Source organism: Portunus trituberculatus, chromosome 14, assembly GCF_017591435.1.
Source record: "Portunus trituberculatus isolate SZX2019 chromosome 14, ASM1759143v1, whole genome shotgun sequence".
In the NCBI taxonomy this organism is placed as follows: domain Eukaryota; kingdom Metazoa; phylum Arthropoda; class Malacostraca; order Decapoda; family Portunidae; genus Portunus; species Portunus trituberculatus.
The window spans coordinates 14391456-14413715 of record NC_059268.1 but is presented as its reverse complement, the minus strand read 5'-3'; the positions used below and the strand labels follow the sequence as shown (position 1 = coordinate 14413715).

The window sequence follows — 22260 nt, the reverse complement described above, 5'->3', positions numbered from 1 at the left end:
TCCAGAGGCAGGCAGGCGGATGCATCCCTTCACCCATTGCGTGTCTTTGCTCTCTCTCAAGAAAACTCACCTGTAGTTATTACACGTCTAGGCACCTGGAGGAAATGGCTGTGGTATAGTTTCCTCTTGCCGCCTCAGACCCTCGTAATACTTTCCATGCGCGCCAAACAGCAGTCTGGCCGCACCTTATCTCGCCTCTACGGTGCCGGGAAACCCAACAATCTACGTAAGGCTGACCACCAGACATACCCCGGCCTCTACAGGGTAAGAGAGAGAGAGAAAAAAAAAAAAGCAGAGGTTCAGGAAATCCCCGGTTCTGCCAGACTAACGCTAGACACGACTCACATTCCCTTTCCCAGAAAAGAAATATTTGTTTTCATATCCACCAGTAATACTTAGTTCCTCGTGATGGATCAGAATGTTCTTTTCGACAGCTGAACCACGAACCGTGAGGCGTGGAGACAGAGAGAGAGAGAGAGAGAGAGAGAGAGAGAGAGAGAGAGAGATGTGGAGGGAGATGAATAAAACAAAAGAATGAAGTTAAGGTGGAGTAGAAAGGACGAGTCTTGTTTTAGGTGCAAGTCATCGCCATTGTACTAAATGGTCCTTTACGGGACAAAATTAGGGGATATATCACTTGTTTTATTCTGCAGGCTGCTCTCATCCCCCTGACAAAGGAGAGAGAAAAAATACGTCAGCCTGGAGCAAAGAACAAGCACACACACACACACACACACACACACACACACACACTCGGTAGCTCAGTGGTTAGAGCGCTGGCTTCACAAGCCAAAGGATCGGGTTCGATTCTCCGGCCGGGTGGAGATATTTGGGTGTGTCTCCTTTCACGTGTAGCCTCTGTTCACCTAGCAGTGAGTAGGTACGGGATGTAAATCGAGGAGTTGTGACCTTGTTGTCCCGGTGTGTGGTGTGTGCCTGGTCTCAGGCCTATCCGAAGATCGGAAATAATGAGCTCTGAGCTCGTTCCGTAGGGTAACGTCTGGCTGTCTCGTCAGAGACTGCAGCAGATCAAACAGTGAAACACACACACACACACACACACACACACACACATTCTATATATAAAGTATCTTGCACATCTTATCACTGACGGACCATCTGACGCAATACTATCTTTCTAAGGGTGCAGAGCATTTGACATACTCATAATGCTCCTAGATATGGCATTAACTTGGGACAGAGTGGACTCATGCGACGCCTCTAACAATGTGTAGCTATAATGATCATGTCGTAGTCGTTAAGAAGACGCAACACCACATCACCTGCCGTGCCTTCTGTGTGTGATTCTGGTCAGTATTGCCTTTTTTTTTAAGCATGGAGATTTTGTTATACTCATTTATCAGCTACTTGATATTGTCACTAGCTGGAGTTTTCTGCAGTTCATAACTACTCATGCCTTCAAAGGTCTGTATGTTGAAACGCTCCGCTCTCTCACCATGACTGTTTTCCATAGCCACAGAGGTGATAAAACCGTGTTTCTAAGGATGTTTCTTCTGTAAATAATGCAGTAAACTTGTCCATTTGTCACTAGAACCATAAAAACATCCTTCAAAATTTCCGTCAGTTGAACAGAAGCCTTTTGAAAAGTGGAGGTTCGGTGCTGAAGTGCTTCTGAGTGTCATCCTGCAGTATCACATTTTTTTTTTCTTTTTTTTTTAAGCAAGATAGAAAGTTTCACTATAGTCATCTTAACAGCCGCTCGATATCGCCACTAGTTTTCTGCAGACCAGATCATTACAGCTTGAACATTTCGACAACTCTATTTTTGAATCGCCTCGGGTTTTGAAGCTGGAAATTGTTGCTCATCGTTGCCTTGCCGCGTCCATTGAGAACCGAGGCAGTGTTCGCTAAAGGTTATCATCACCGTGCGCAACTCTCAACTGAAGGTCAACCAGACTCGAGCAGGAGAGCCTTGTGCTTCAACGCTGCCCTGGAATTGCTGCCGGAGCGCTTATCATAGACTCAAAGCGGCTGATCACGTGCTAGGCCTTGACGAACTAAAGGGTGTGGCGTGAGAGCTTGTCCGTGCGTGCGTGTGTGTTTGTGTCAAGCGTTCGGAGTTTAGGATTACAATACCTTCCCAGAAACAGTTTACGAGGTTGCTCAAGAGGATACTGGACTATGAATTACCTTACCGTGTTGCATCCTTGACAAACTTGCTAGAGCGCTGGTTCTCTTACAGGCCGCTAGGTTAATGTACAAGTCAACAAGGGTGTACAGAGACAGTGGAGATTGTAGGTGGAAGGTTGGGATGGCGGAGGCATGCATATCTGTTGGCTTTTCTCTGGCACTTCTGCATTATATTTTACCTTGCTCACTTTACTCGTGGTTAAAAAGAAGTTGATGTGCATAAAGGTAAGCACGCAAGGAGGCATGCACGCAGGAACACACACACACACACACACACACACACACACACCCGGTAGCTCAGTGGTTAGAGGGCTGGCTTCACAAACCAGAGGACCGGGGTTCGATTCCCCGGCCGGGTGGATATTTGGGTGTGTCTCCTTTCATGTGTAGCCCCTGTTCACCTAGCAGTGAGTAGGTACGGGATGTAAATCGAGGAGTTGTGACCTTGTTGTCCCGGTGTGTGGTGTGTGCCTGGTCTCAGGCCTATCCGAAGATCGGAAATAATGAGCTCTGAGCTCGCTCCGTAGGGTAACGTCTGGCTGTCTCGTCAGAGACTGCAGCAGATCAAACAGTGAACACACACACACACACACACACACCATCAGATTTAATTACTTACCTAACAATTTTCACGGCTGAATTCTACACTGAATAACATTTTGCTTCAGTGGGAACAGTTGCCTGGACGTTACTCAGGTGCTATTAAACCCTCGAGTCAGAAGGAATAGAGATTTGAGAACACCAAATAATAACCGAGGCAGAAAAATTGGTCTTAATTCTAGCTGTATACCTCACCATCTCCCTCTATCATACGTACCCTAATGTGACAGCTGTGTCCTGCCTCGCCTTACAGTAACACTCCACACAGACGCAAAGAACACGCTTCATTAAATACTTAACTCAGGTGTCTCCACTTGGCCATAAGCAAAAACTCGCTGCACACAACCACATCCTGTTCCTTCCCTTGTTTCTGGAGAGGTAGCCACCACATGCCTCTATTTTCTGCAGCAACTTGGCGAATTTCATCCTCAAAGCTCCTCAAGTTACCGGAACATGCTTATGATGGAAAATTTAAACATGTCAATGACTCCAAAAAGGAAGGGAAAGTCCTGCCGGTGTGTTCTGAGTTGCAGTGTCCAGCTGGATACACGCTGAGTGCTGAACCAACAATGTTCCCACGTACGGTAACTTTTTCATCCCTGTAACTGTGAGCGCGTCAGTTGCCAATACTGCACTTAACACATGGGAAAAAAAAATGATAGACGAAGAGAAAACGTCAAAATATGCTTACTTGAGACCACGGATTAGCTGTAAGTACGTTTCAACCCTCCTCTCTCTCTCTCTCTCTCTCTCTCTCTCTCTCTCTCTCTCTCTCTCTCTCTCTCTCTCTCTCTCTCTCTCTCTCTCTCTCTGTTTCACTTGTATGTATGTACATTTTTTTCTCTTTTCGTCTTTCTTTTGTCTTTCTTTCTCTCTCTCTTTCTAACTTGAGCACACGCATTAGCTGTAAGTACGTTGTCTCTCTCTCTCTCTCTCTCTCTCTCTCTCTCTCTCTCTCTCTCTCTCTCTCTCTCTCTCTCTCTCTCTCTCTCTCTCTCTCTTTTTTTTTTTTTTCTCATGTTTTTCTTTCTCTTTTTCACTTTGCTGTATGGACATTTTTTTCTCTGTCTGTCTTTCTCTTTCTTTCTCTCTCTCTTTCTAACTTGAGCGCTCGTACATTTCCCCCGCTTTTCTCTCTTTCTTTGTCTCTCTTGTCTTTCTTTCCCCCTCTCTTTTATAGATTTAGAAAGCCGACCGGAGCGTGGAAGGGAACTAAGGACCTCAGTAGTCTCTGAAGGGTAAAGTAAAAAGATAGGAAAAAATTGAAAAAATAAGAAGCGAACACTGCGAAACCCCTGTGCGCGTTCCTGTTGGTAATTGCATCTTCCAGGAGGATGTGTATGACTAGCCAAAAGTCTCGACCACTAAACTTTGAAGGAGAACGAGATTAGTGCCAACGTCGTGTGTGTGTGTGTGTGTGTGTGTGTGTGTGTGTGTGTGTGTGTGTGTGTGTGTGTGTGTGTGTGTGTGTGTGTGTGTGTGTGTGTGTGTGTGACCTACTTTTCCCATGACGGCTATGTACACTTGGGTCACTGTGTGTAACCTTATCAACACGTGTGAGGTCATCAAGGAAACTAGAGAATAAATTATAGTAAGAATGAAGCAAAATAGGAAATATTGTAACGTTAGACGAAACTGATCAAGCCTTTAGTGCTAATATATCTCTCTCTCTCTCTCTCTCTCTCTCTCTCTCTCTCTCTCTCTCTCTCTCTTTCTGGAAGGTCAAATCTTATCCGCTTGCCTTACTGAGTTGCGTGCGCGGCGGAGGGGGCGGGGGCGGCGGGCCGGTGTGGTGCGGGGGCCAACCGGGGCTGGGACAGGTAAGGGGTGGGGGGAAACAGGCGTGGCGGTGCTAAATCAAGAACTGTGTTGCATCAAGAACAACTTTTTTTCCTAATCTTTTTAATGGTGGATGTGTAGACGAGGTTGTTTAAATTTTGTGTGTGTAGCACGACGGATATGTTAGGCTGAGACGACTGGGTGTGTCTTCTTACCCAATCAGTACTGAGACGCATTTTTTACCACGAGTTTTGGGTATGATTAGACAATTTTATTTACATTAGGAAGGATCTATGGGGGTCAGAAGATTAATGGCTGATGTCCTCACTATTTTAATCCCCCATATAAGTATCTGAAGCTGTATTAAATCACCAAATAGTAAGTAGGTTGAATGTGAAAACGCGTCCTGGTACTGAAGTGTTTAGTGGACGCGTAAAGGATTTATTTTGAGGCAAGAGGTTCAAATTGCAAGATACACGAAAAAGAGGTAAACAGGTGGGAGTATAGTCGATGTCAGTCTGCGATGGAAGGTGGATTTAGATTAAGTATCGTAAAGCTCAATGTAGTGTAGCAATGGTTCCCGAAGTTTGGTGTGCCCTCCTCCCGCCTCCCGCCACCTGCCTCCCGTCTCCCGCCTCGCAGCGTCCAAGGGAACAACCAACCAAACCACAAAACGCCTCGCATGTCCTGTCCAGTCTGAGGGACGACAGCTGCGATACATGAATTTTTATGTCATTCCATTATCTCAGGACAAAGCTTTCAGGATGTGAATATTCGATTATCATTTCGGATTTTCTTATTTCTTTCCCAGTTACGAGGTCCGCTTTTTACGATATTTGCCACTGTATATAAAAAAAAGTATTCTTCCTCGTCATGATGTGATTTTTTTCATTATAAAAACTCATTGATTTCATATTATTGGAAATAAAGGCCGCGAGCAACTGTGCCAGGAAGGAATTTGTGTGTCGCGACCCTCTTAGTGACCACTCCAGGACTGCAAACACAGCCGCCACACTGCTTGCCGGTACGAGTTGATATTTTGCAACGGATCCTCAGCATCCTGAGCGGCGTTAGTTCTTCCTGGTTCATTATAGTGGCGGGCTTGTGTGCCACCAAGATTTCCTTCCGCTGGTCATCGCAGGGAGTACACAACTATGAGTCATTATAAGAAGTTAAGAGTGGGAGTGTGTCTGAGTGTTTTGACTCTGGTCGTGAAGTGATCGTGGGATGATGGTTGGCTGATTGGTAACTGGAATTTTGTGTTGCGCCATCGAGATCACACGGCGCCACAGGACAGGCTACTGAGAAGTACATTTATGAGTGTGACACAGCGTCTGAGCAGCTCGTGATGGTTCCCACGTGTAGCAATACCAGGATGTTTTCCTGCTCTTCCTGCTGCCACGACCCACCCGCGGAAAGCCCACAAACACCAGCAGGAACGTTGACTCCAGCCTCTCCCCACCCTTTATCTAGCTGGTTGCACGCTGCACGCCTCTCCCTTGCCAAAGACGCGCTTAATAACCAGGAAAAAAAATGTTGTGTGGAAGTTTTCATATTGGTTAAAAGGCAAACACCTCTTGTGTGTTTGGATGTCCTCTTTTGTTTCGTTTCTTAGTATGTGTAAACCTCTATCTCTGGACTTCAGATTTTCTAATTTCTTTAATCAATTATGGAGAAAACATTAGTATTTTGTGATTGTCTAAGATTCAGTGAAAAGAAGAAAGAACGACTCGCCACAAAATATAGAACCTCACATTTGATACATTCCTCATATGTTGCTTGAGTGCCATGACGCGTTTCCATATTCATTCTGGTTACCTTTTGGTAATTTTATACAGCTTCAGAAACATATGTTGAGATTAGAATAGTGAAGACTGTGGCCATTGATATCCTGATCTCCATAGTTCTTCCTAATGTTAGTAAAATAGTCTAATCGTACACAAATCTCAAATTAAAAATGTGTCCCAGTATCGAAGGGGTTAAGGAAAAATATAAAAATTTTATGAGTCTCATAAATTCAACGAAAAAAAAGAAAGAACGTCTTACCGCACAATACAAAACCTCACATCTGATACATTCCTCATCTGTTCATCTGTCGCTTTAGTTACACACAACATTCTGCTTGAGTCGTGAGGGAAAAGTCATAGTCAGCGTGGCAAGTGACGCGTGGAAACGGTAACCACCACACAGCCATGCAGTCAATAGCGCATCCTTCCCTGTGAACCTGCCACCAACATCCTGCTGGAGGTTGGCAAGAGGCGCCTCATGCATTACTTCTTAGCATTCAAGGCACGGCGCGGTGATGCCAATATCAAACTAACCACCAGACATAAATACGTTCAGGAATTAGTGATGGCACGGAGCTCCAGTCTAATTAGAGATATGATAAGTGAAGTGTGTCTTGTATGGCCGTCCCTCATAACTCACTCTGAGTGATGGCGGGCCATGTGCTACTTGTTTGTTCACCCTTGTAAGCATGACTTTTCGCAGTCCCGTCACCCTTCCAGCTACCAGTGCGCTAGTCATCGTATCGTAATACTGAACATTCCTTAATTCAAACCCAGACATCGTTATAGATTACTCTCATATTAAGGGAAGTTTTGTTAGTAAAAATATGACCGTTTTCTAGCATTTTTAGAAATTATTCATAGTGACGAAAAATTTCTGCTGTATATTAAAATATGAATATTATTTCTTTACCCAAAGCAAGAGTTGAGTTTCTCTTCGGTTGGTTCCCTTGTCCACTGAAGGCAGCCCGTACGTATAATGCACCAGAGAAAGTTACCCGAGCCTGTTTCTCCTTTGTCTTCCTTCTTCAGGCTGGCAGGAAAGGAAGACTTGTATTGGATCGGTAAAAGCAGTGCTGCAATTTCTCCTCTTCACATTCTTTGAAAATATCTGCAGATAACGAAAATCAGTCTATTATTAAGTATTCATAAATAGCACTTTTGTAAAATTACTTCAAAAGATTATAAGAGGCAAGGAAATTAGACGATAAGAAATAATGTTGATAATGATTCTTTATGTGACATGATCGGGTTAGCATGATTGTGCAGAAACATTCCCACAGCCGTAACGAAAGTCCCCAAAATAAACCAAAACCTGAAACCGATATTTTGTTATAAAAAGAGAAAAGGCAGACCGCCATTAACATCACTCACACCGCATTCATCAACACAAGACAGTCGGTGTTACTCTGTCTTCACAGTCTTGGCCACTAACGCGTTAGTGTGAGTTCTTTTTCTTAACCCTTTCAGTACCATGACGGTTATGTTAATTCTGCTTACTTTTTTGGTGATTTTATACAGCTTCAGAAACTTATGTGGAATATAAAACTAGTAAAGACTGTTGCCATTAATCTTCTGACCTCCACTGACCTTTCATAATGTAAATAAAATAGTCCAATCGTACACAAATCTCAAGGTAAAAATGTATCCCAGTACTAAAGGGGTAAAAGAGTAGATGATAATTCAATGCCTCGTATCATAACAACCACACATGATATTGACATGCCGCGTGTTCCAGTGATTGTGATTGCTAATGACACACGTAATGCATCACAAAAATCAATACCATTATAAACTCGGTGTCTTCAAGGTGAGAAAATTTAAGATTAGTGTTCTCTCTCTCTCTCTCTCTCTCTCTCTCTCTCTCTCTCTCTCTCTCTCTCTCTCTCTCCAGACATCCATCTTCACGTGTAAATTATAGGGAATTCGGGCGTAAAATGTAAAAAGAAAAGCTTTATTCACTGGTTGTGGTTGCGTTGAGCGTGGGCCGAGCATTATATCAGTGTTGTTTTATTATGCAGAAAGCAGCAATCTGGGGTGAATGATGTGCAGTAGTAAACAACCTATAAATGCCGCTGAGTGACTGAGCGATTCATGCAGGGACGATGAGAGGCGAGGGTACACCCTTCTCGAGCTGCATATCACGCTGCCGGCAGTGATCAGAGGCGATAGTAACCTGAACCCGGTGTTACAGTAAAACGGTGCCTCATTATCAGATTCCTAGGCCGATAATGTATTTGATGTTTCAATTCAAGCGCCTGCCAACAAAATTATAACGTTTGACGAGGCCAAAGATGTGTTTCATGTGATAAGTGGAAAATAATCAATTCACCGTCAGCAGAAGAATGATTTGCTGCGCTGTCAGTGGGTGGTCTGGCGCCCGCACAACCCGGCGAGCAAGACACCTGGAATGTCTTGTCGGACAATCTCAGTTCCGTGTTGCGAACAGGTTCTTTTTCGGCGCGCGGATGCCGAAAACCATCATTTCATTTTCAAGGGGTTTGTAAAAAGATAAACAAAAAGGAAAGCTGTTAGTGTGTGTGTGTGTGTGTGTGTGTGTGTGTGTGTGTGTGTGTGTGTGTGTGTTGTTGCATACTCTACACATAACTTTATATTACTAAATCTATACAAAATCATATTATCTTCAATTTCTTACATTCAAATATGCCATTGCTTGAATTTCTTCACGCGTGAGAGAATAGCTGCATGTAATAACGTTCTAATGATAATGTTTTGCTGGAGTGACAGTGCATATTAATGTGTTACGTTAAGAGACACCGTCGTTAATATGGATACGACACAACCCTTAACGGCGCCGTGGAATTTGTGTACCAAAGATTGTTTTCTTGTTTGTTACGGAGTGTAGTGAGGAACGCTTTGGAAGGAAAGTAAAAAAGAGTATAAATAACAGATGCCCACACACTGCTTGGTGGCGGGATTTTTATGTCCCTCTCAGCTCACTCCTGTTATTCCCTAATGCAGATGTTGTACTCCTTTGTTTCAGACACTATGCTAGCTGGGACCCTTTTGCTGTCGACTGTCGCCTTCCATCTAGCCGTGAGTTGCCTTGACAGAGTGTGAGAGTATTAATCCCTTCAATACCATGACGCGTTTTCATATTCATTCTGCTTACTGTTTGGTGATTTTATACAGCCTCAGAAACTCATGTGGGAAATTTAGATAGTGAAGACTGTGGCCGTTAATATTCTGATCTCCATAGACCCTTCCTAATATCAATAAATAATGTCAAAAAATCTCAAGGTAAAAATGTCTCCCAGTACTGAAGGGGTTAATGCAGTCCAGCTTGCATGATGACTTTCCTCACTATAATTAAACATCATTGTGTTAGCGAGCCACGTCGGACCTACCGCCTGGCTCGCTGCCCTGAGTGATCGCCGCTGTATTGGCATGCCGGAACACACTTACCAATACTTTACGACCGCCACGGGCCACGGTGGTTTGGAACAAAGTTAACGACTCTGAGCTGAACGATGCGCCGAGGGTGGAATGCGTTGCTGCATTCATTTCAAAACTGTGGCAGCATCGCTTCTCTCTTTTCGTTATCCTTCGTTTGGCGTGGGTTCATTGTGGTGAGATCCTTCAGCTGCCTTGTCGTATGTGCAATACGATAAGCCAAATCACGGCGTCTCATGGGGGGGAGCAAGCCCAGCAGGTGCAGATTAACCTTTTCCTCTATTTTTACTGCCGTCCCAAACCAGTTCCCGCCCGGTTATTTTTCACGTCAATTAACCAAGGCACAGCGCTTCATCTCAGCTCCAGGCAGGCGTTCCAAATAGAGCGCCTCCCTATAAATTATATCCATTAAACAGGACTATTAATGGACACTCGTGGTCTTATTAACAATCGCAAGTATAAGGTTGGGGCACCGTGGTGAACAGAACCCTGAGACAATTATTAACTGGTTGACGACACGTGGGGCAGCTCTGCACTGTGGTTGGCGGAGACATGAAGCGCAGAGTGTATGAATATGAATATGCTTATTACAAGGTTGTTTAGCATCTTTTCTCCTGCCTCCTGCCTCCTTCTGCCTCCTCCTCCTCCTCCTCCTCCTTCTCCTTCTCCTTCTCCTCCTCCTCCTCCTCCTCCTCCTACTGGTTTCCTACGTCTTTTCCACACAAGTCTTTTTAACAAATGCACCTGTCTCTCATGGTCTTTGTACTCCTCTCTCTCTCTCTCTCTCTCTCTCTCTCTCTCTCTCTCTCTCTCTCTCTCTCTCTCTCTCTCTCTCTCTTGTATCGCAAAATTCGGTAAGCGTACAAACACACACACACACACACACACACACACACACACACACACACACACACACACACACTTCCGTATTCTTCGTAAAATTCTTTCGTATCCTTCATACTTCCTTGCACACACACACACACACACACACACACACACACACACACACACACACACACACACACACACAGAAGAGAGAGAGAGAGAGAGAGAGAGAGAGAGTGAGTGTGTGTGTGTGTGTGTGTGTGTGTGTACCCTTGCTAGCGATCTCTGCCTCCTCTTCGTACCTTTGTCGTCCCCTTTCCCGGGTTCCCTCCTCCCCCTGGACCGTGGAAGCCTCAGGGTGGGTGGGTGACTGGGTGTACTGCAGAGAGAGAAAGAGAGAGAGAGAGAGGAGGGGCCAGTGACTCATGCAGCAAAAGCGAGGAGTCAGGGTGCTCTCTCTCTCTCTCTCTCTCTCTCTCTCTCTCTCTCTCTCTCTGGGGTTAAAGGTGAAAACATTAATAGTGTTGGTGATGAAGTGGTGATGATGGTTCGCTAGTTGGTTCTAGTGGAGCTTTATAAAGTAGTGGTGATGATCTGCCGATGAAAAATGTGATGTGATGTGATGTGATGTGCTTTCAGATTAACTCCTATGGTGGTGGTGGTGGTGGTGGTGGTGGTGGTGATGGTGTGTGTGGTAATCGTGTCTTTCTTTCCCTATAATTTCCTTTTTTTTCCTTTTTCTTCTTTTGTGTGTGTTTGTGGTGGTGGTGGTGCTAGTGATGGTGGTGATAGTGGTGGCGTAATGGTGTAATGGTGACGACTATATTTCCTTTTTCCTTTTTTTCTTTTCTCTTTGTTATCGTTTGGTGGTGATGTTGGTGGTAGTGGTGGTGGTGGTGGTGGTGGTGGTGGTGGTGGTGGTGACCGTAATGGTATAGTAGTAGTGATAACCGAGACATTTTTTTTATTCATTTAATCTCCTTACCTTCGTTTCCTTTGGTCATGGTAGTGGTGGTGGTGGTGGTGGTGGTGGTGGTGGTGGTGGTGGTATTATAATAGAACCATTAGAAGTGTTCCAAATATTTTCCTTCCCTTTTTATCTTCCCTTTTGGTTTTGCTGGTATTGTTTGTGGTGGTGGTGGTGGTGGTGGTGGTGGTGTCTGATGCAAGGAAGCGTGACCAGGTGGTTAGAGTGACCCCGGATGCTGGTGCTGACCTCCCCGGCGTGAAGAGCATCATTCATCATCATCATCATCTGTAGTTTCCTTTTCTCTCTCTCTCTCTCTCTCTCTCTCTCTCTCTCTCTCTCTCTCTCTCTCTCTCTCTCTCTCTCTCTCTCTCTCTTGCATTCCTTGCTTTAAGATTTTTTTGTTTTTTTTCCTTTATTCACGTTCACTTTTCTATTTTTTCTTGTTTCTTTTTTTTTTTTTTCATCAATTTACCTCTTTCGCTTTCTGTGTGTGTGTGTGTGTGTGTGTGTGTGTGTGTGTGTGTGTGTGTGTGTGTGTGTGTGTGTGTGTATTTCGTTTTTTTCATTATCTCAAAACGAATTTCCTATTTTGTGTCCCTGTCATTTGTTTCTTCTCCATTCCTCTTTTTTCTTCTTTCTTATTTCCTCTCCGCTCACCTTTTTCTCTCTTTTCTGTTTTCTTTCCTTTTTTGTTTGTGTTTTTTTTTCTCTGCCTTTCTTTTCCTTTCCACTTCGTCCCTTCCTCCATTGTCTATTTTTTTCCATTTTTTTTCATCTCTCCCTTATTCTTCAGTTTCTCTTTTTTTTTCTCATGTTTTCAGGCGAATTTATCTTTTTATCTCTTTCCCTTTGCACGATTCGTATCTTCTTTTTTTTATCCTCTTACGAAACTTTCCATTTTCTCTTCTTTTTTTGTTTCATTCTTCTTTAATTTCTTCATAACTATACCTCATTATGTATTTGCAACGTCTTCATTTTTTTTTTTTTTTTTTTTTATGAATGCTCATGTTTATTTTTTGCAGTTTCCTGTTTTCCCTATTCCTGTAATTTCTTCCTCATTTTCTCTTCTACTCCCTTCCTAACTCCTGTTCACATTTTTCTCTCTTCCTTCTTTTTTTTCATCGTTTTTTTTTATTTTATTTTTATGTTTATATTTTTTTATTAATATTTATAATTTTATCCTTTTTCTTTCCATTTTCTTTTCTTTTTTTCCCATTCTTCTTTAATTTCTTCATAACTATACCTCATTATGTATTTGCAACGTCTTCATTTCTTTTTTTTTTCTTTTACGAATGCTCATGTTTATTTTTTACAGTTTCCTGTTTTCTCTATTCCTGTAATTTCTTCCTCCTTTTCTCTTCTACTCCCTTCCTAACTAACTTTTTTTTTTCTCTCTCTTTCTTCCTTTTTTTATACTTTTATTAATATTTATCATTCTATCCTTTTTCTTTCTCATTTTATCCTTTCTTCTCTCTTTCTGCCTTTTTTTATTGTTTCCTTTACTCTGACTTCCATTTTATCCTCTTTGTTCATTTTATTTCAATTTTTTTGTCTTTTATTGATTTTTTAGTCATTTCTATCATTTTTTTTTCTACTCTGACATCCATTTTTTTTCTCTTTATTTTTTTTCTTTACTCTGACTTCCGTTTTACTTTTTCTTTATCATTTTCATCTTGTCTATCCTTCTTATTAATTTTATTCAGCTTTTTTTTTCATTTCTAGCCTTTCTATTTATTTTTTCCTTTAGTTTTACATTTTTATCCTGAACGCGTCGAAAGAACTGAGGTGTAAAAGGAAATTGCTCCATGGAGTCTGTTCTGACAAGAGCGGCTCAGAAAAAAGAACAGATGTTTTCCGAAATTCAGAGACATTCCCGTGAAAGAAAATAAATAGATAGAAAGAAAATATATTGCGTTTCATCACAATTCCCACTACCACCACCACCACCACCATTATCAACAACAACAACATGCAACAACAATAACAACGATAACTATTACTACTACTACTACTACTACTACTACTACTACTACTACTACTACTACTACTACTACTACTACTGCTACTACTGCTGCTGCTACTTCTATTTATTACTACTACTACTGGTAATAGCATCAAAATATCAAAAAGATAACAACAACAGCACAAGCAGTAGCTGTACCAGTAGCAGTAGTAAGAACAAGAATAGTAGGAGAGACGGAGACAGAGAGACAAAGAATACAGATGAACAAACTGATAAATCAACACACACACACACACACACACACACACACACACACACACACACACACACACACAGACACAGAGACACACAGACACACAGACAAGCGAACATATTATTTCTTGATCGGAAAGTCACTGCGCGGAAACCGGATACTGTGTGATAAGAGCCGCGAATCAAGTAAGCAGCACCAGTCCCTCTCATCCCTCGGCGGCGGACCTGGGAGCTGCTTGAGGCGACGCGCGGAGCATTGGTGAGCAGACGAGCTTGTGGACATCCTCTTTCCCTCTGCCAGGAATGCATGTCTTGGGAGCCGTAGCGACACGTGTTTCGATAGCTTGTGCTTGCCGCTTGATGTCATCGGAGAGAGAGAGAGAGAGAGAGAGAGAGAGAGAGAGAGAGAGAGATTGTATTGTAGGTTATGAACGCGTGAAAGATCATCCCAAATCTCACATTCCTGCTACGTATTCATAGTTCTTTCTATTCGTCATTTCTTTCACCATTTGAGTCTCACGCGGAACACTCAAGGAAAAAGCAAAAGAAATATTCAGTTTGTGTAATCGTAAAATGAAACGGGCGGATTTTCAAGATTAGGAAAGAAATTAACAGTTTCTTAAGCGACACGTAAGTACATTGGATTTGATAGTTATTAGGTTTTTATTAAGTATATGTGTTTCTTCTTTCCTTCTTCCTTTTTTTATATTCAACTTCCGCATTGTTGGCCGTATCTGTGTGTTCATCTCCTTGGCAACACTTGGTATGCATCAGACGTGTGCTCTTCTAGTTTTCTTCATTCCCTCCCCTCAGATAACGCGTACTATTCGTAATTATGTTGATGATCCTTCATTCTTCCATGTCATTTGCATTCTTTACTTTTTTATTCCTTGTCGTCTTGATGCTTCCTCGTCCCCTTAGTTTACTGTTTCTCTTCCCAAAATTCAAGTCAAGATGCAGTTCTTGGAAACCAGAAAATAAAACTGACCACTTCCGAATATTTCAAGCCGTTGCAGTTTTCCTTTTCTTTTTCTATCTTTCATTTTTTTTTCTTTGGTATTTACGTGTTTCATAAAAATGTCATCACGACTTCCACATTACGCATACCCAAGGCAGGACATAATCAGCACCAGATGCGGCGATGAGGTCATTTTTTCTTTTTCTGCTTTATAGCCACCTTGCGCTAGGAGGAAAAACTACACCACTAACGTTTTGGAAAATTACAGCGTGGCTAGGCTGACAAAGAGTGGTGCTTTGGTGATTTATGGAGACAGTGCAAAAGGCAACGTGCAGTGTTAGTGCCAGAAGAAGGAATTTATAGTCGTAAGACGATGATCATGGCGGATATTCCTTAACCCTCTTTTTGTGTGGCGGCATTGGCGATGTGCTGGAGGGACACGGCGGCCGGCTCAGATATCTTGATGGTTAAGCTACTCCTCTTCCCTCTTTTCCGGCGGGCATGACGAGGCTTTGGGTCTGAGCGGTGTGGGGAGGTAGAGGTGGAGGTGGAGTTGGAGGCAGATGCAGGTGCAGAGGCCCAGTGAGGCAGCAGGTGGGTGAGGTAGGCACGGAAGTGGAGGCGCGGGAAGGTGTCGCGAGTGGAAGGGATGAGTGAAGCATCCGCCAGTGGCTTCACGCATGATCACAAATTGCTTACTAGTTCCGGGAGCTGAGTGGTGACGGCCTGAGCAAGGAACGTCCCTCCCCAAACCTCACCTGGCAAGGGGCCGCGCCGTGCCCCTCGCCAAGCCTCGCGGCACCATTGCATCGCTTGAGTAATCTCGGAAACCATTGGAAACGCTCGGATTTAAATAGCTTGCTTATCTGGCCATCTGTTTGCTGGCTACTGTTGCAAGGTGTGTGTGTGTGTGTGTGTGTGTGTGTGTGTGTGTGTGTGTGTGTGTGTGTGTGTGTGTGTGTGTGTGTGTTTATTGCGACTTTCACTTTGCTGAACTCGGGCGCTGGGTGTGGAGGGTCATGCTGGTCTTCAAACAGGTATTGCATGAACCACCTGCAACACACACCGGGCCATCACAGCGCCTTGCCTCCTACACTACACTGGCACTCCACAGAAACATACAGTAAATCTTGAAATTAGCAATGGATAAAAGAGGAAGTAAGACTAGGATAGGAGGTCGAGATACTGGCCGGCGATGCTTTACACGCGGGAGGAAGTGCGAAGTATGGTAAGTAGTAGTGACAGACACTCACCGTTACATGTGTGTGTGTGTTTTCATTTTTTAAGGACGTGATTCATATAAAGATGTAAAGTGTTCTCTCTCTCTCTCTCTCTCTCTCTCTCTCTCTCTCTCTCTCTCTCTCTCTCTCTCTCTCTCTCTCTCTCTCTCTCTCTCTCTCTCTCTCTCTCTCTCTCATTACACTGTTCATGCCTTCTCTAAACCCATAAATCGAGTGTTTTCTTTTTTTTTTTTTTTTCATTTGATGATAACAGTATTGGATTCCGCTGCTCTATCTTGTGAGTCCTTTACGACTAAAACATTCACTCACAAAGGAGCATCTTGTTTTTTTTCCTACGCCTAGTCCTTTGCTAACTTTTTTTCCCAGTACGGCAGATTCCTTTCTAGTTTGGTCTTGTTCTTCTCTCTCTCTCTCTCTCTCTCTCTCTCTCTCTCTCTCTCTCTCTCTCTCTCTCTCTCTCTCTTTAGCGTTAGTCATCTTTGAGCGACGTGACAAGCGGTTCAAGGGAGCAACGTTGTGGACAAGACCTTGATTCACAGACTTGTTCCCTCTCTCCCTCTGTGTGTCTCTTCCCCTCGCTGTATGCTCCCCAACTCCGCCCGCTTCCCACCCTCCTCCTCCTCCTCCTCCTCCTCCTCCTCCTCCTCCTCCTCCTCCTCCTCCTCCTCCTCTCCCTGCCTGCCTTCCTTCCTTCCAGCACCTGTTGAGGCCCACGTGGCAAGGTCTTCGGTCTCCTGAGGTCCGTCTTCTGAAATACTTCTGCGTCGCATCCCCAGTACATTCCAAAGGCTCTTGGTTAAAGTGACACGGTTTTTATTAAGGGTTTTCTATATTTCTCGTGACAGATGAGGGATATTTCTACGTTATTAACAAACGAAGCATTCATGAGAACCCGGCATGTCATCGCTGTGGGCTTTGAAAATAGGCGTGGTCCAAAGGTTCTGGTTAGAGTGACACGGTTTTTATTAAAGATTTTTCTATGTTTCTAGTGACAAATGAAGGACATTTCTACGTTATTAACAAGCGAAGCAGTCATGAGAACCCGGCTAGTCATCGCTGTGGGCTTTGAAAATAGTCGTGGCGAAAGAGAGATATAGAGCAAAGCGTTTGTGAATACGGTTAGCGGCGCAGCGTCATAGAGAGAGGGAGCTGTCATGCCTGTGGTGAGCAAGTCATTACTGCACCTGTTTTATCGCGATTATTGCGACGTGTATGAGATTCCAGGAGCGGTTGTTATGATGGCTGAGTGTTGATGGCGGTGGTGATGGTGTCAGAAACTGTTCGTGAGATGGGAAGTGTGGTGTTGAGGGGGAGAGGGTGTACGGGATGGTGGTGGTGGTGGTGGTGTTCTTGTGAGTAGGTTGGTAACAGCAGGGACTTGAAACCGGAAGAAATGAATGTTGCTGTACGTGGAAGCATGCACAAAAAGGAGGCTAAAGAAAACAAAAACAAAACAGAACGGTGATGGTAAATAATGTGTGTGTGTGTGTGTGTGTGTGTGTGTGTGTGTGTTGTAAATGATTATTGCATATGAATGGGAATAGAGTAATTTTAGGAAGAATGAGCTATGAAATCATTGGGAAATTGAAACACTCTCTCTCTCTCTCTCTCTCTCTCTCTCTCTCTCTCTCTCTCTCTCTCTCTCTCTCTCTCTCTCTCTCTGCTCTATGTGTGTGTGTGTGTGTGTGTGTGTGTGTGTGTGTGTGTGTGTGTGTGCTTATTTGTATATATGAAAAACGATGACACATGAGGGAACAACGCGGATTCATAAATGCACAAGCAAGTATCAATATACATACGTGCAAACAGAATACACACACACACACACACACACACACACACACACACACACACACACACACACACACACACACACACACACTGCAGTGTTACGTAAGGGGCCTCAAGGCGTGTAAGGTCCTGGTCCACGTACCGCCAGAAGAGGTCCGGAATGGAGCATCCTGGAGCGCCATTATACACCCTAACGATCAAGGTCAAGGGTACGCTGCCACCGTCACCGCCGCCGCCGCCGCCGCCACCCTCTGCAGATACAAATGAGGGGGCCTGTGTGTGTGTGTGTGTGTGTGTGTGTGTGTGTGTGTGTGTGTGTGTGTGTGTGTGTGTGTGTGTAGGAGTAAAAAGAACCCACGTGAAAGTCCTTCGTTCAAGTAACCAGAAGACCTTGAAGGAATGACGGTGTGGTCATCAGGAGGGAAGGGGAAGGCCGTGGACCTGCTCACTGGTGGTGCTGGTGGTGGTGGTTGTTCCGCTCCCCAGCTGGTGATGGCAGGGATGGGTGTGGTGCCTTAAGTCGACTATTAGAGCTCAGACCGCTGCTTCGTGTGCTGCATAGGTTACTGCTTCGCTAGATCCATTTGTCATTGTTATTGTTGTTTCTGAGGAGATACGCTGTGGTCTTGGGATCTTCAAATGACGCCGCTCTTGGAATCAGTCATTGTTGTCGACGCGGTTCTTTGCGGGCGCTCGTGAAACGGTGGCAGTGATGGCAAACTGCTGTGATTCAGACTGCCTTGCATTTTTCAAGGTGTAAGTCTATGCAGAGCAGACACGTCTTCTCAGATGTTGTGCTCCCCATCCCTTGCCTTGCCTTCCACTTCACCCTTCACCTTCTGTCTGCAAATCAGTTCTTTTTGTGACTTCTCGTCCTTGTCACTTCTTTTGCATTACGTTTCACTTTTAATCTCGTGCCTCTAAAAGGATATATTTTCAGATAAAGTGCAAGGATCCATAGAAATGTTTTTGTCTTTTTTCAAGAAAACAACAATGTAATGAAATTAGAGGAAGAGAGGTCGATATGAATCATGAAGCCCGCGGCAAATATCGGCGCCGAAAAGTTTTGAGAATCACTTACTATAGACAGGGTATTGTGATATGTAAATACTGAAGTATGTTATATTGAAACTGGTTTCAAAATTTTTACGTAAAGGGGCAGGAAGAGGAAGCTGTCAGCAGTTTTCAAGGTTAGATCGGTCATCCTCGTTTGAGACAAAGTGTATGCAAGAAAATTTCCAGGGAGGAGGAAAGGTGGCATTTGACTGCCAGAGAGCCTCACACCTACAAGTGGTGACTGCAGGCAGGCAGGAAGGTCTCTGACACGAAAGCGGAAGTCAGTCTGTGGGAAACCAGAATATTGCAACCTCAGATTGATCCGCTTAACCGGGTCATAATGCCACAAGCACCTCCGCCTCCATCAGTCTACGCAGAAAAAAAAATGCATAATACATAGATAAGTTTGTGTGGTTCCTGTTCTTACGTGTTTATTTTTCTGGACTTTTTTGTCATCATCATGCCTCTGGATCTGATTGCATGTAGATATTCTGTAAACAGCACCTGGTAATATCAGGCTTGTGCTGACGGCCAACCTGTCTGTCAGCTTGCTCCCTCCCAGTCCCAGTAGTTGTTCCCGTGCGTCAAGGGAACGCCCAGCCCAGTTCAGCCCATCTCCGCCTCACCACCCCACTGTCAGCCTTGGTCTATTATGCCTGCTTTTTCCAACTTTATGTGTGATATAATGAAGGGAATTGAGACGCTGGTGTTAGCTGATACAAGTTTAGCCGGATATCGAAGCGGGAATGTGTTTTTTTCCCAGGTTTACGTGCACGATAGTGAGGGTCATTGAGGCATTGCTGTCAGCTGCCAGAAGTTTAATTAGATAGATGAAGGAATGTTTAACCTCTTCGGTACTATGACTCGTTTTGATATCTATTCTGCTTACTATTTGGTGATTTTATGCAGCTTCAGAAACTTATGTAGGGATTAAAACAGTGAAGGCTCTAGCAATTAATCTTCTCACCTCCATAATGTAAATAAAATCGTCTGATTATAAATAAAACTTATGGTAAAAATGCGTTCCAGTATTGTGGGAGTTAAAAAGGAACAAGTGTATTCAGATTCCGAAACCCTAATTTTCAAGGATGATATGTACAAATATGAGCCTGATTGAAAGTCAAGTCCGGGACAGATGCCTCCACGTCCCTTCACTCTTGGCTGCACGCTTAACACGCATAATGAACGACTGGCAGCACTCGTCCTGTCTCCTTGTCATGTGGCCACACGTGAAATTTTGCTCTGGTAAACATGACCGTAGAGATTGTGATGGTAACTTATTCAAATGTATACTTTTTACTTAGGGAAATTATTGGAAGACTGTTGATATTGTTTTTTGTGCTTGTTGAAATTTCTCTGTATGTGTGTGTGTGTGTGTGTGTGTGTGTGTGTGTGTGTGTGTGTGTGTGTGTGTGTGTGTGTGTGTGTGTGTGTGTGTGTGTGTGTGTGTGTGTGTGTGTTTCTTTGAAGGGAAGGTCGCTTTTTCTAAATACTGGCCGCCATGGTACAGTAGGACCATGCGTGCTTTGGGGTCCGAGGGGTCTCCAAGCGCACGCGTTCGAATCCTGTCCACGGTCCGAGTGTTGGTTGGGCTTCCTCACTCGGGGCAGTGGTTTCCTAGTGGGTGGGTTTTGAGATAGGGGGTACCCCAAAAAGTACCCCCTTTAGCTCATAAATTCCCGTGAAAAAGCCCACATGGTGTAAATAAAAGAAAAAAAAAAACTTCAATATCCATACACTGATGTCTTTCCTTTACATATGTTCAGTGCTTTATTAAGTTGGTGCAGTTCCGCCAGTCACTTGTTGCACCGAGTGTATTTGCGGGAACTGTACACTCCCACTCAAGTAAACCGTTAAAGATTATGTGTTCATTCAAGGAATCGGGAAACAGACTCCATAATCCATAGTAAAATCAATATTCATACATAGCAAAGTCTATTATACCAAGTCAATTTCCTGATTGTTATATCTGAAATGCATAAGATTGATTGAAATTTATTGCTTTAACCCCTTTAGTACCATGACGCGTTCTCTTATTCATTCTGCTTACTATGTGCCGATTTTATACAGCTTTAGAAATCTATGTGGGGAGATTAGAATAGTGAATACCATAGCCATTAATCCTCTGTCCTCCATAGACCCTTTCTAATGTATATAAAATCGCCTAATCACACCCAAAACTCATGGTAAAACGTTCTAGTACTGAAGGGGTTATGTAAAAGTCTACGGATGTTGTCATTGAACTATCGTATTTACAGGCTGGCGTCGGCGAGTCGGTCAGACAATATCACTTGTATCTACAGGAGGCGCTACAGATCAGCCACGCCGCCTCGCACTCCTCAACAGTAGCGGCGCTAAGGCGATTCAAGAGTTTCTCGTGCACAACACGCAGGGACGGAGTGTATCCAGAGCTCGCCTCCAGCTGCTCCTACTACTACAGGTACTGGCAACATTCTTCTGTCCGTATGCGTGTGCCCTTACTTTTTCTTGTTGTATTTTTTTTTAATATGCTTTTTATCTGTGTGTGTGTGTGTGTGTGTGTGTGTGTGTGCTCTGGACGAGTCACAGTGATGTGCCGGACCCACAGGTGTCTAGATGGGGCAGTGTTCTCATACGTGTGTCCCCCCGGGCAAGCCTTCCACTACCCCACCGAGGAATGCCGCCCCGCCGGGGAGGTGACCTGCCCGCACCTACCTCCCGCCTCCCCGCCCTGCATCAACCAGAGTGACGGCTACTACCCGGACTACAGACAGGACTGCAAGAGCTACTACAGGTGAGCTCATGGCAACAGACTGCGAGGGTGTCACTGTGAGAGCACCATGATTGACCTACATTGAATAGAACTATAGTGATTTGCGAGCATTACCTTTATAGTCTCTCTCTCTCTCTCTCTCTCTCTCTCTCTCTCTCTCTCTCTAAAAAAAAAAAAAAAAGCATTTCACATTTAATCTCGATGCCATCACTAACAAACACTCTTCCTGCAGATGCACCAACAGTAGCCTGAGTGGGCGGTGGCAGTGTGGAAGCGATGCGGTGTGGGACTCCTCAACGGGATCCTGCGGGACGGGATCTCTCTTAGTGTGTTCTCCTCCCTCCTGCTGGGGACTACCTGACGGCCCACACCCCTCGCCAGGCTCTTCGTGCACCGCCTACTTCACCTGTGCCGGCGGAGTCAGGACGGATCACGTGTGTCCCTACAACTCTATATTCGACTACACTCTCAAGGTAAGCATTTTGAAGCTCTTCTGCACGCATTGCTACCAATTTCAAAAGGCTTTAGATGAATTTACACTGATTTTAAGGCTGTTTTTATCGTTCTTTTGACAGATGAACACAATTTTTACATTACTAACCAGCTAACAATCTATGTGGCCTTTGAAAATAGTCGTGGTGGAAGAGTAAAGTGTTTCTTAATACGAACCAAAATGTTACTCTCTCCCTTCCCTTTAGTGCGATATTCAAAGCAGATCAGG

General features: G+C 44.0%; 1 protein-coding gene across 7 annotated transcripts in view; it reads left to right on the top strand.

Annotated features, from left to right (window-relative positions):
- LOC123503841 overlaps positions 1–22260 on the top strand; it is a 37016-nt gene that overhangs the window by 11499 nt on the left and 3257 nt on the right. For 3 of the 7 annotated variants that reach the window (XM_045253931.1, XM_045253932.1, XM_045253933.1), the window contains exons 2-5: positions 9322–9374; positions 21091–21227; positions 21375–21560; positions 21772–22012. In XM_045253931.1, the coding sequence (XP_045109866.1) occupies positions 9327–9374; positions 21091–21227; positions 21375–21560; positions 21772–22012 (612 nt within the window). In that variant the 5' untranslated portion in view covers positions 9322–9326. Of the gene's footprint in view, positions 1–9321; positions 9375–21045; positions 21228–21355; positions 21561–21771; positions 22013–22260 lie in introns of those variants that run through there. The other 4 variants (XM_045253928.1, XM_045253929.1, XM_045253930.1 and 1 more) reach the window with 2 other exon arrangements.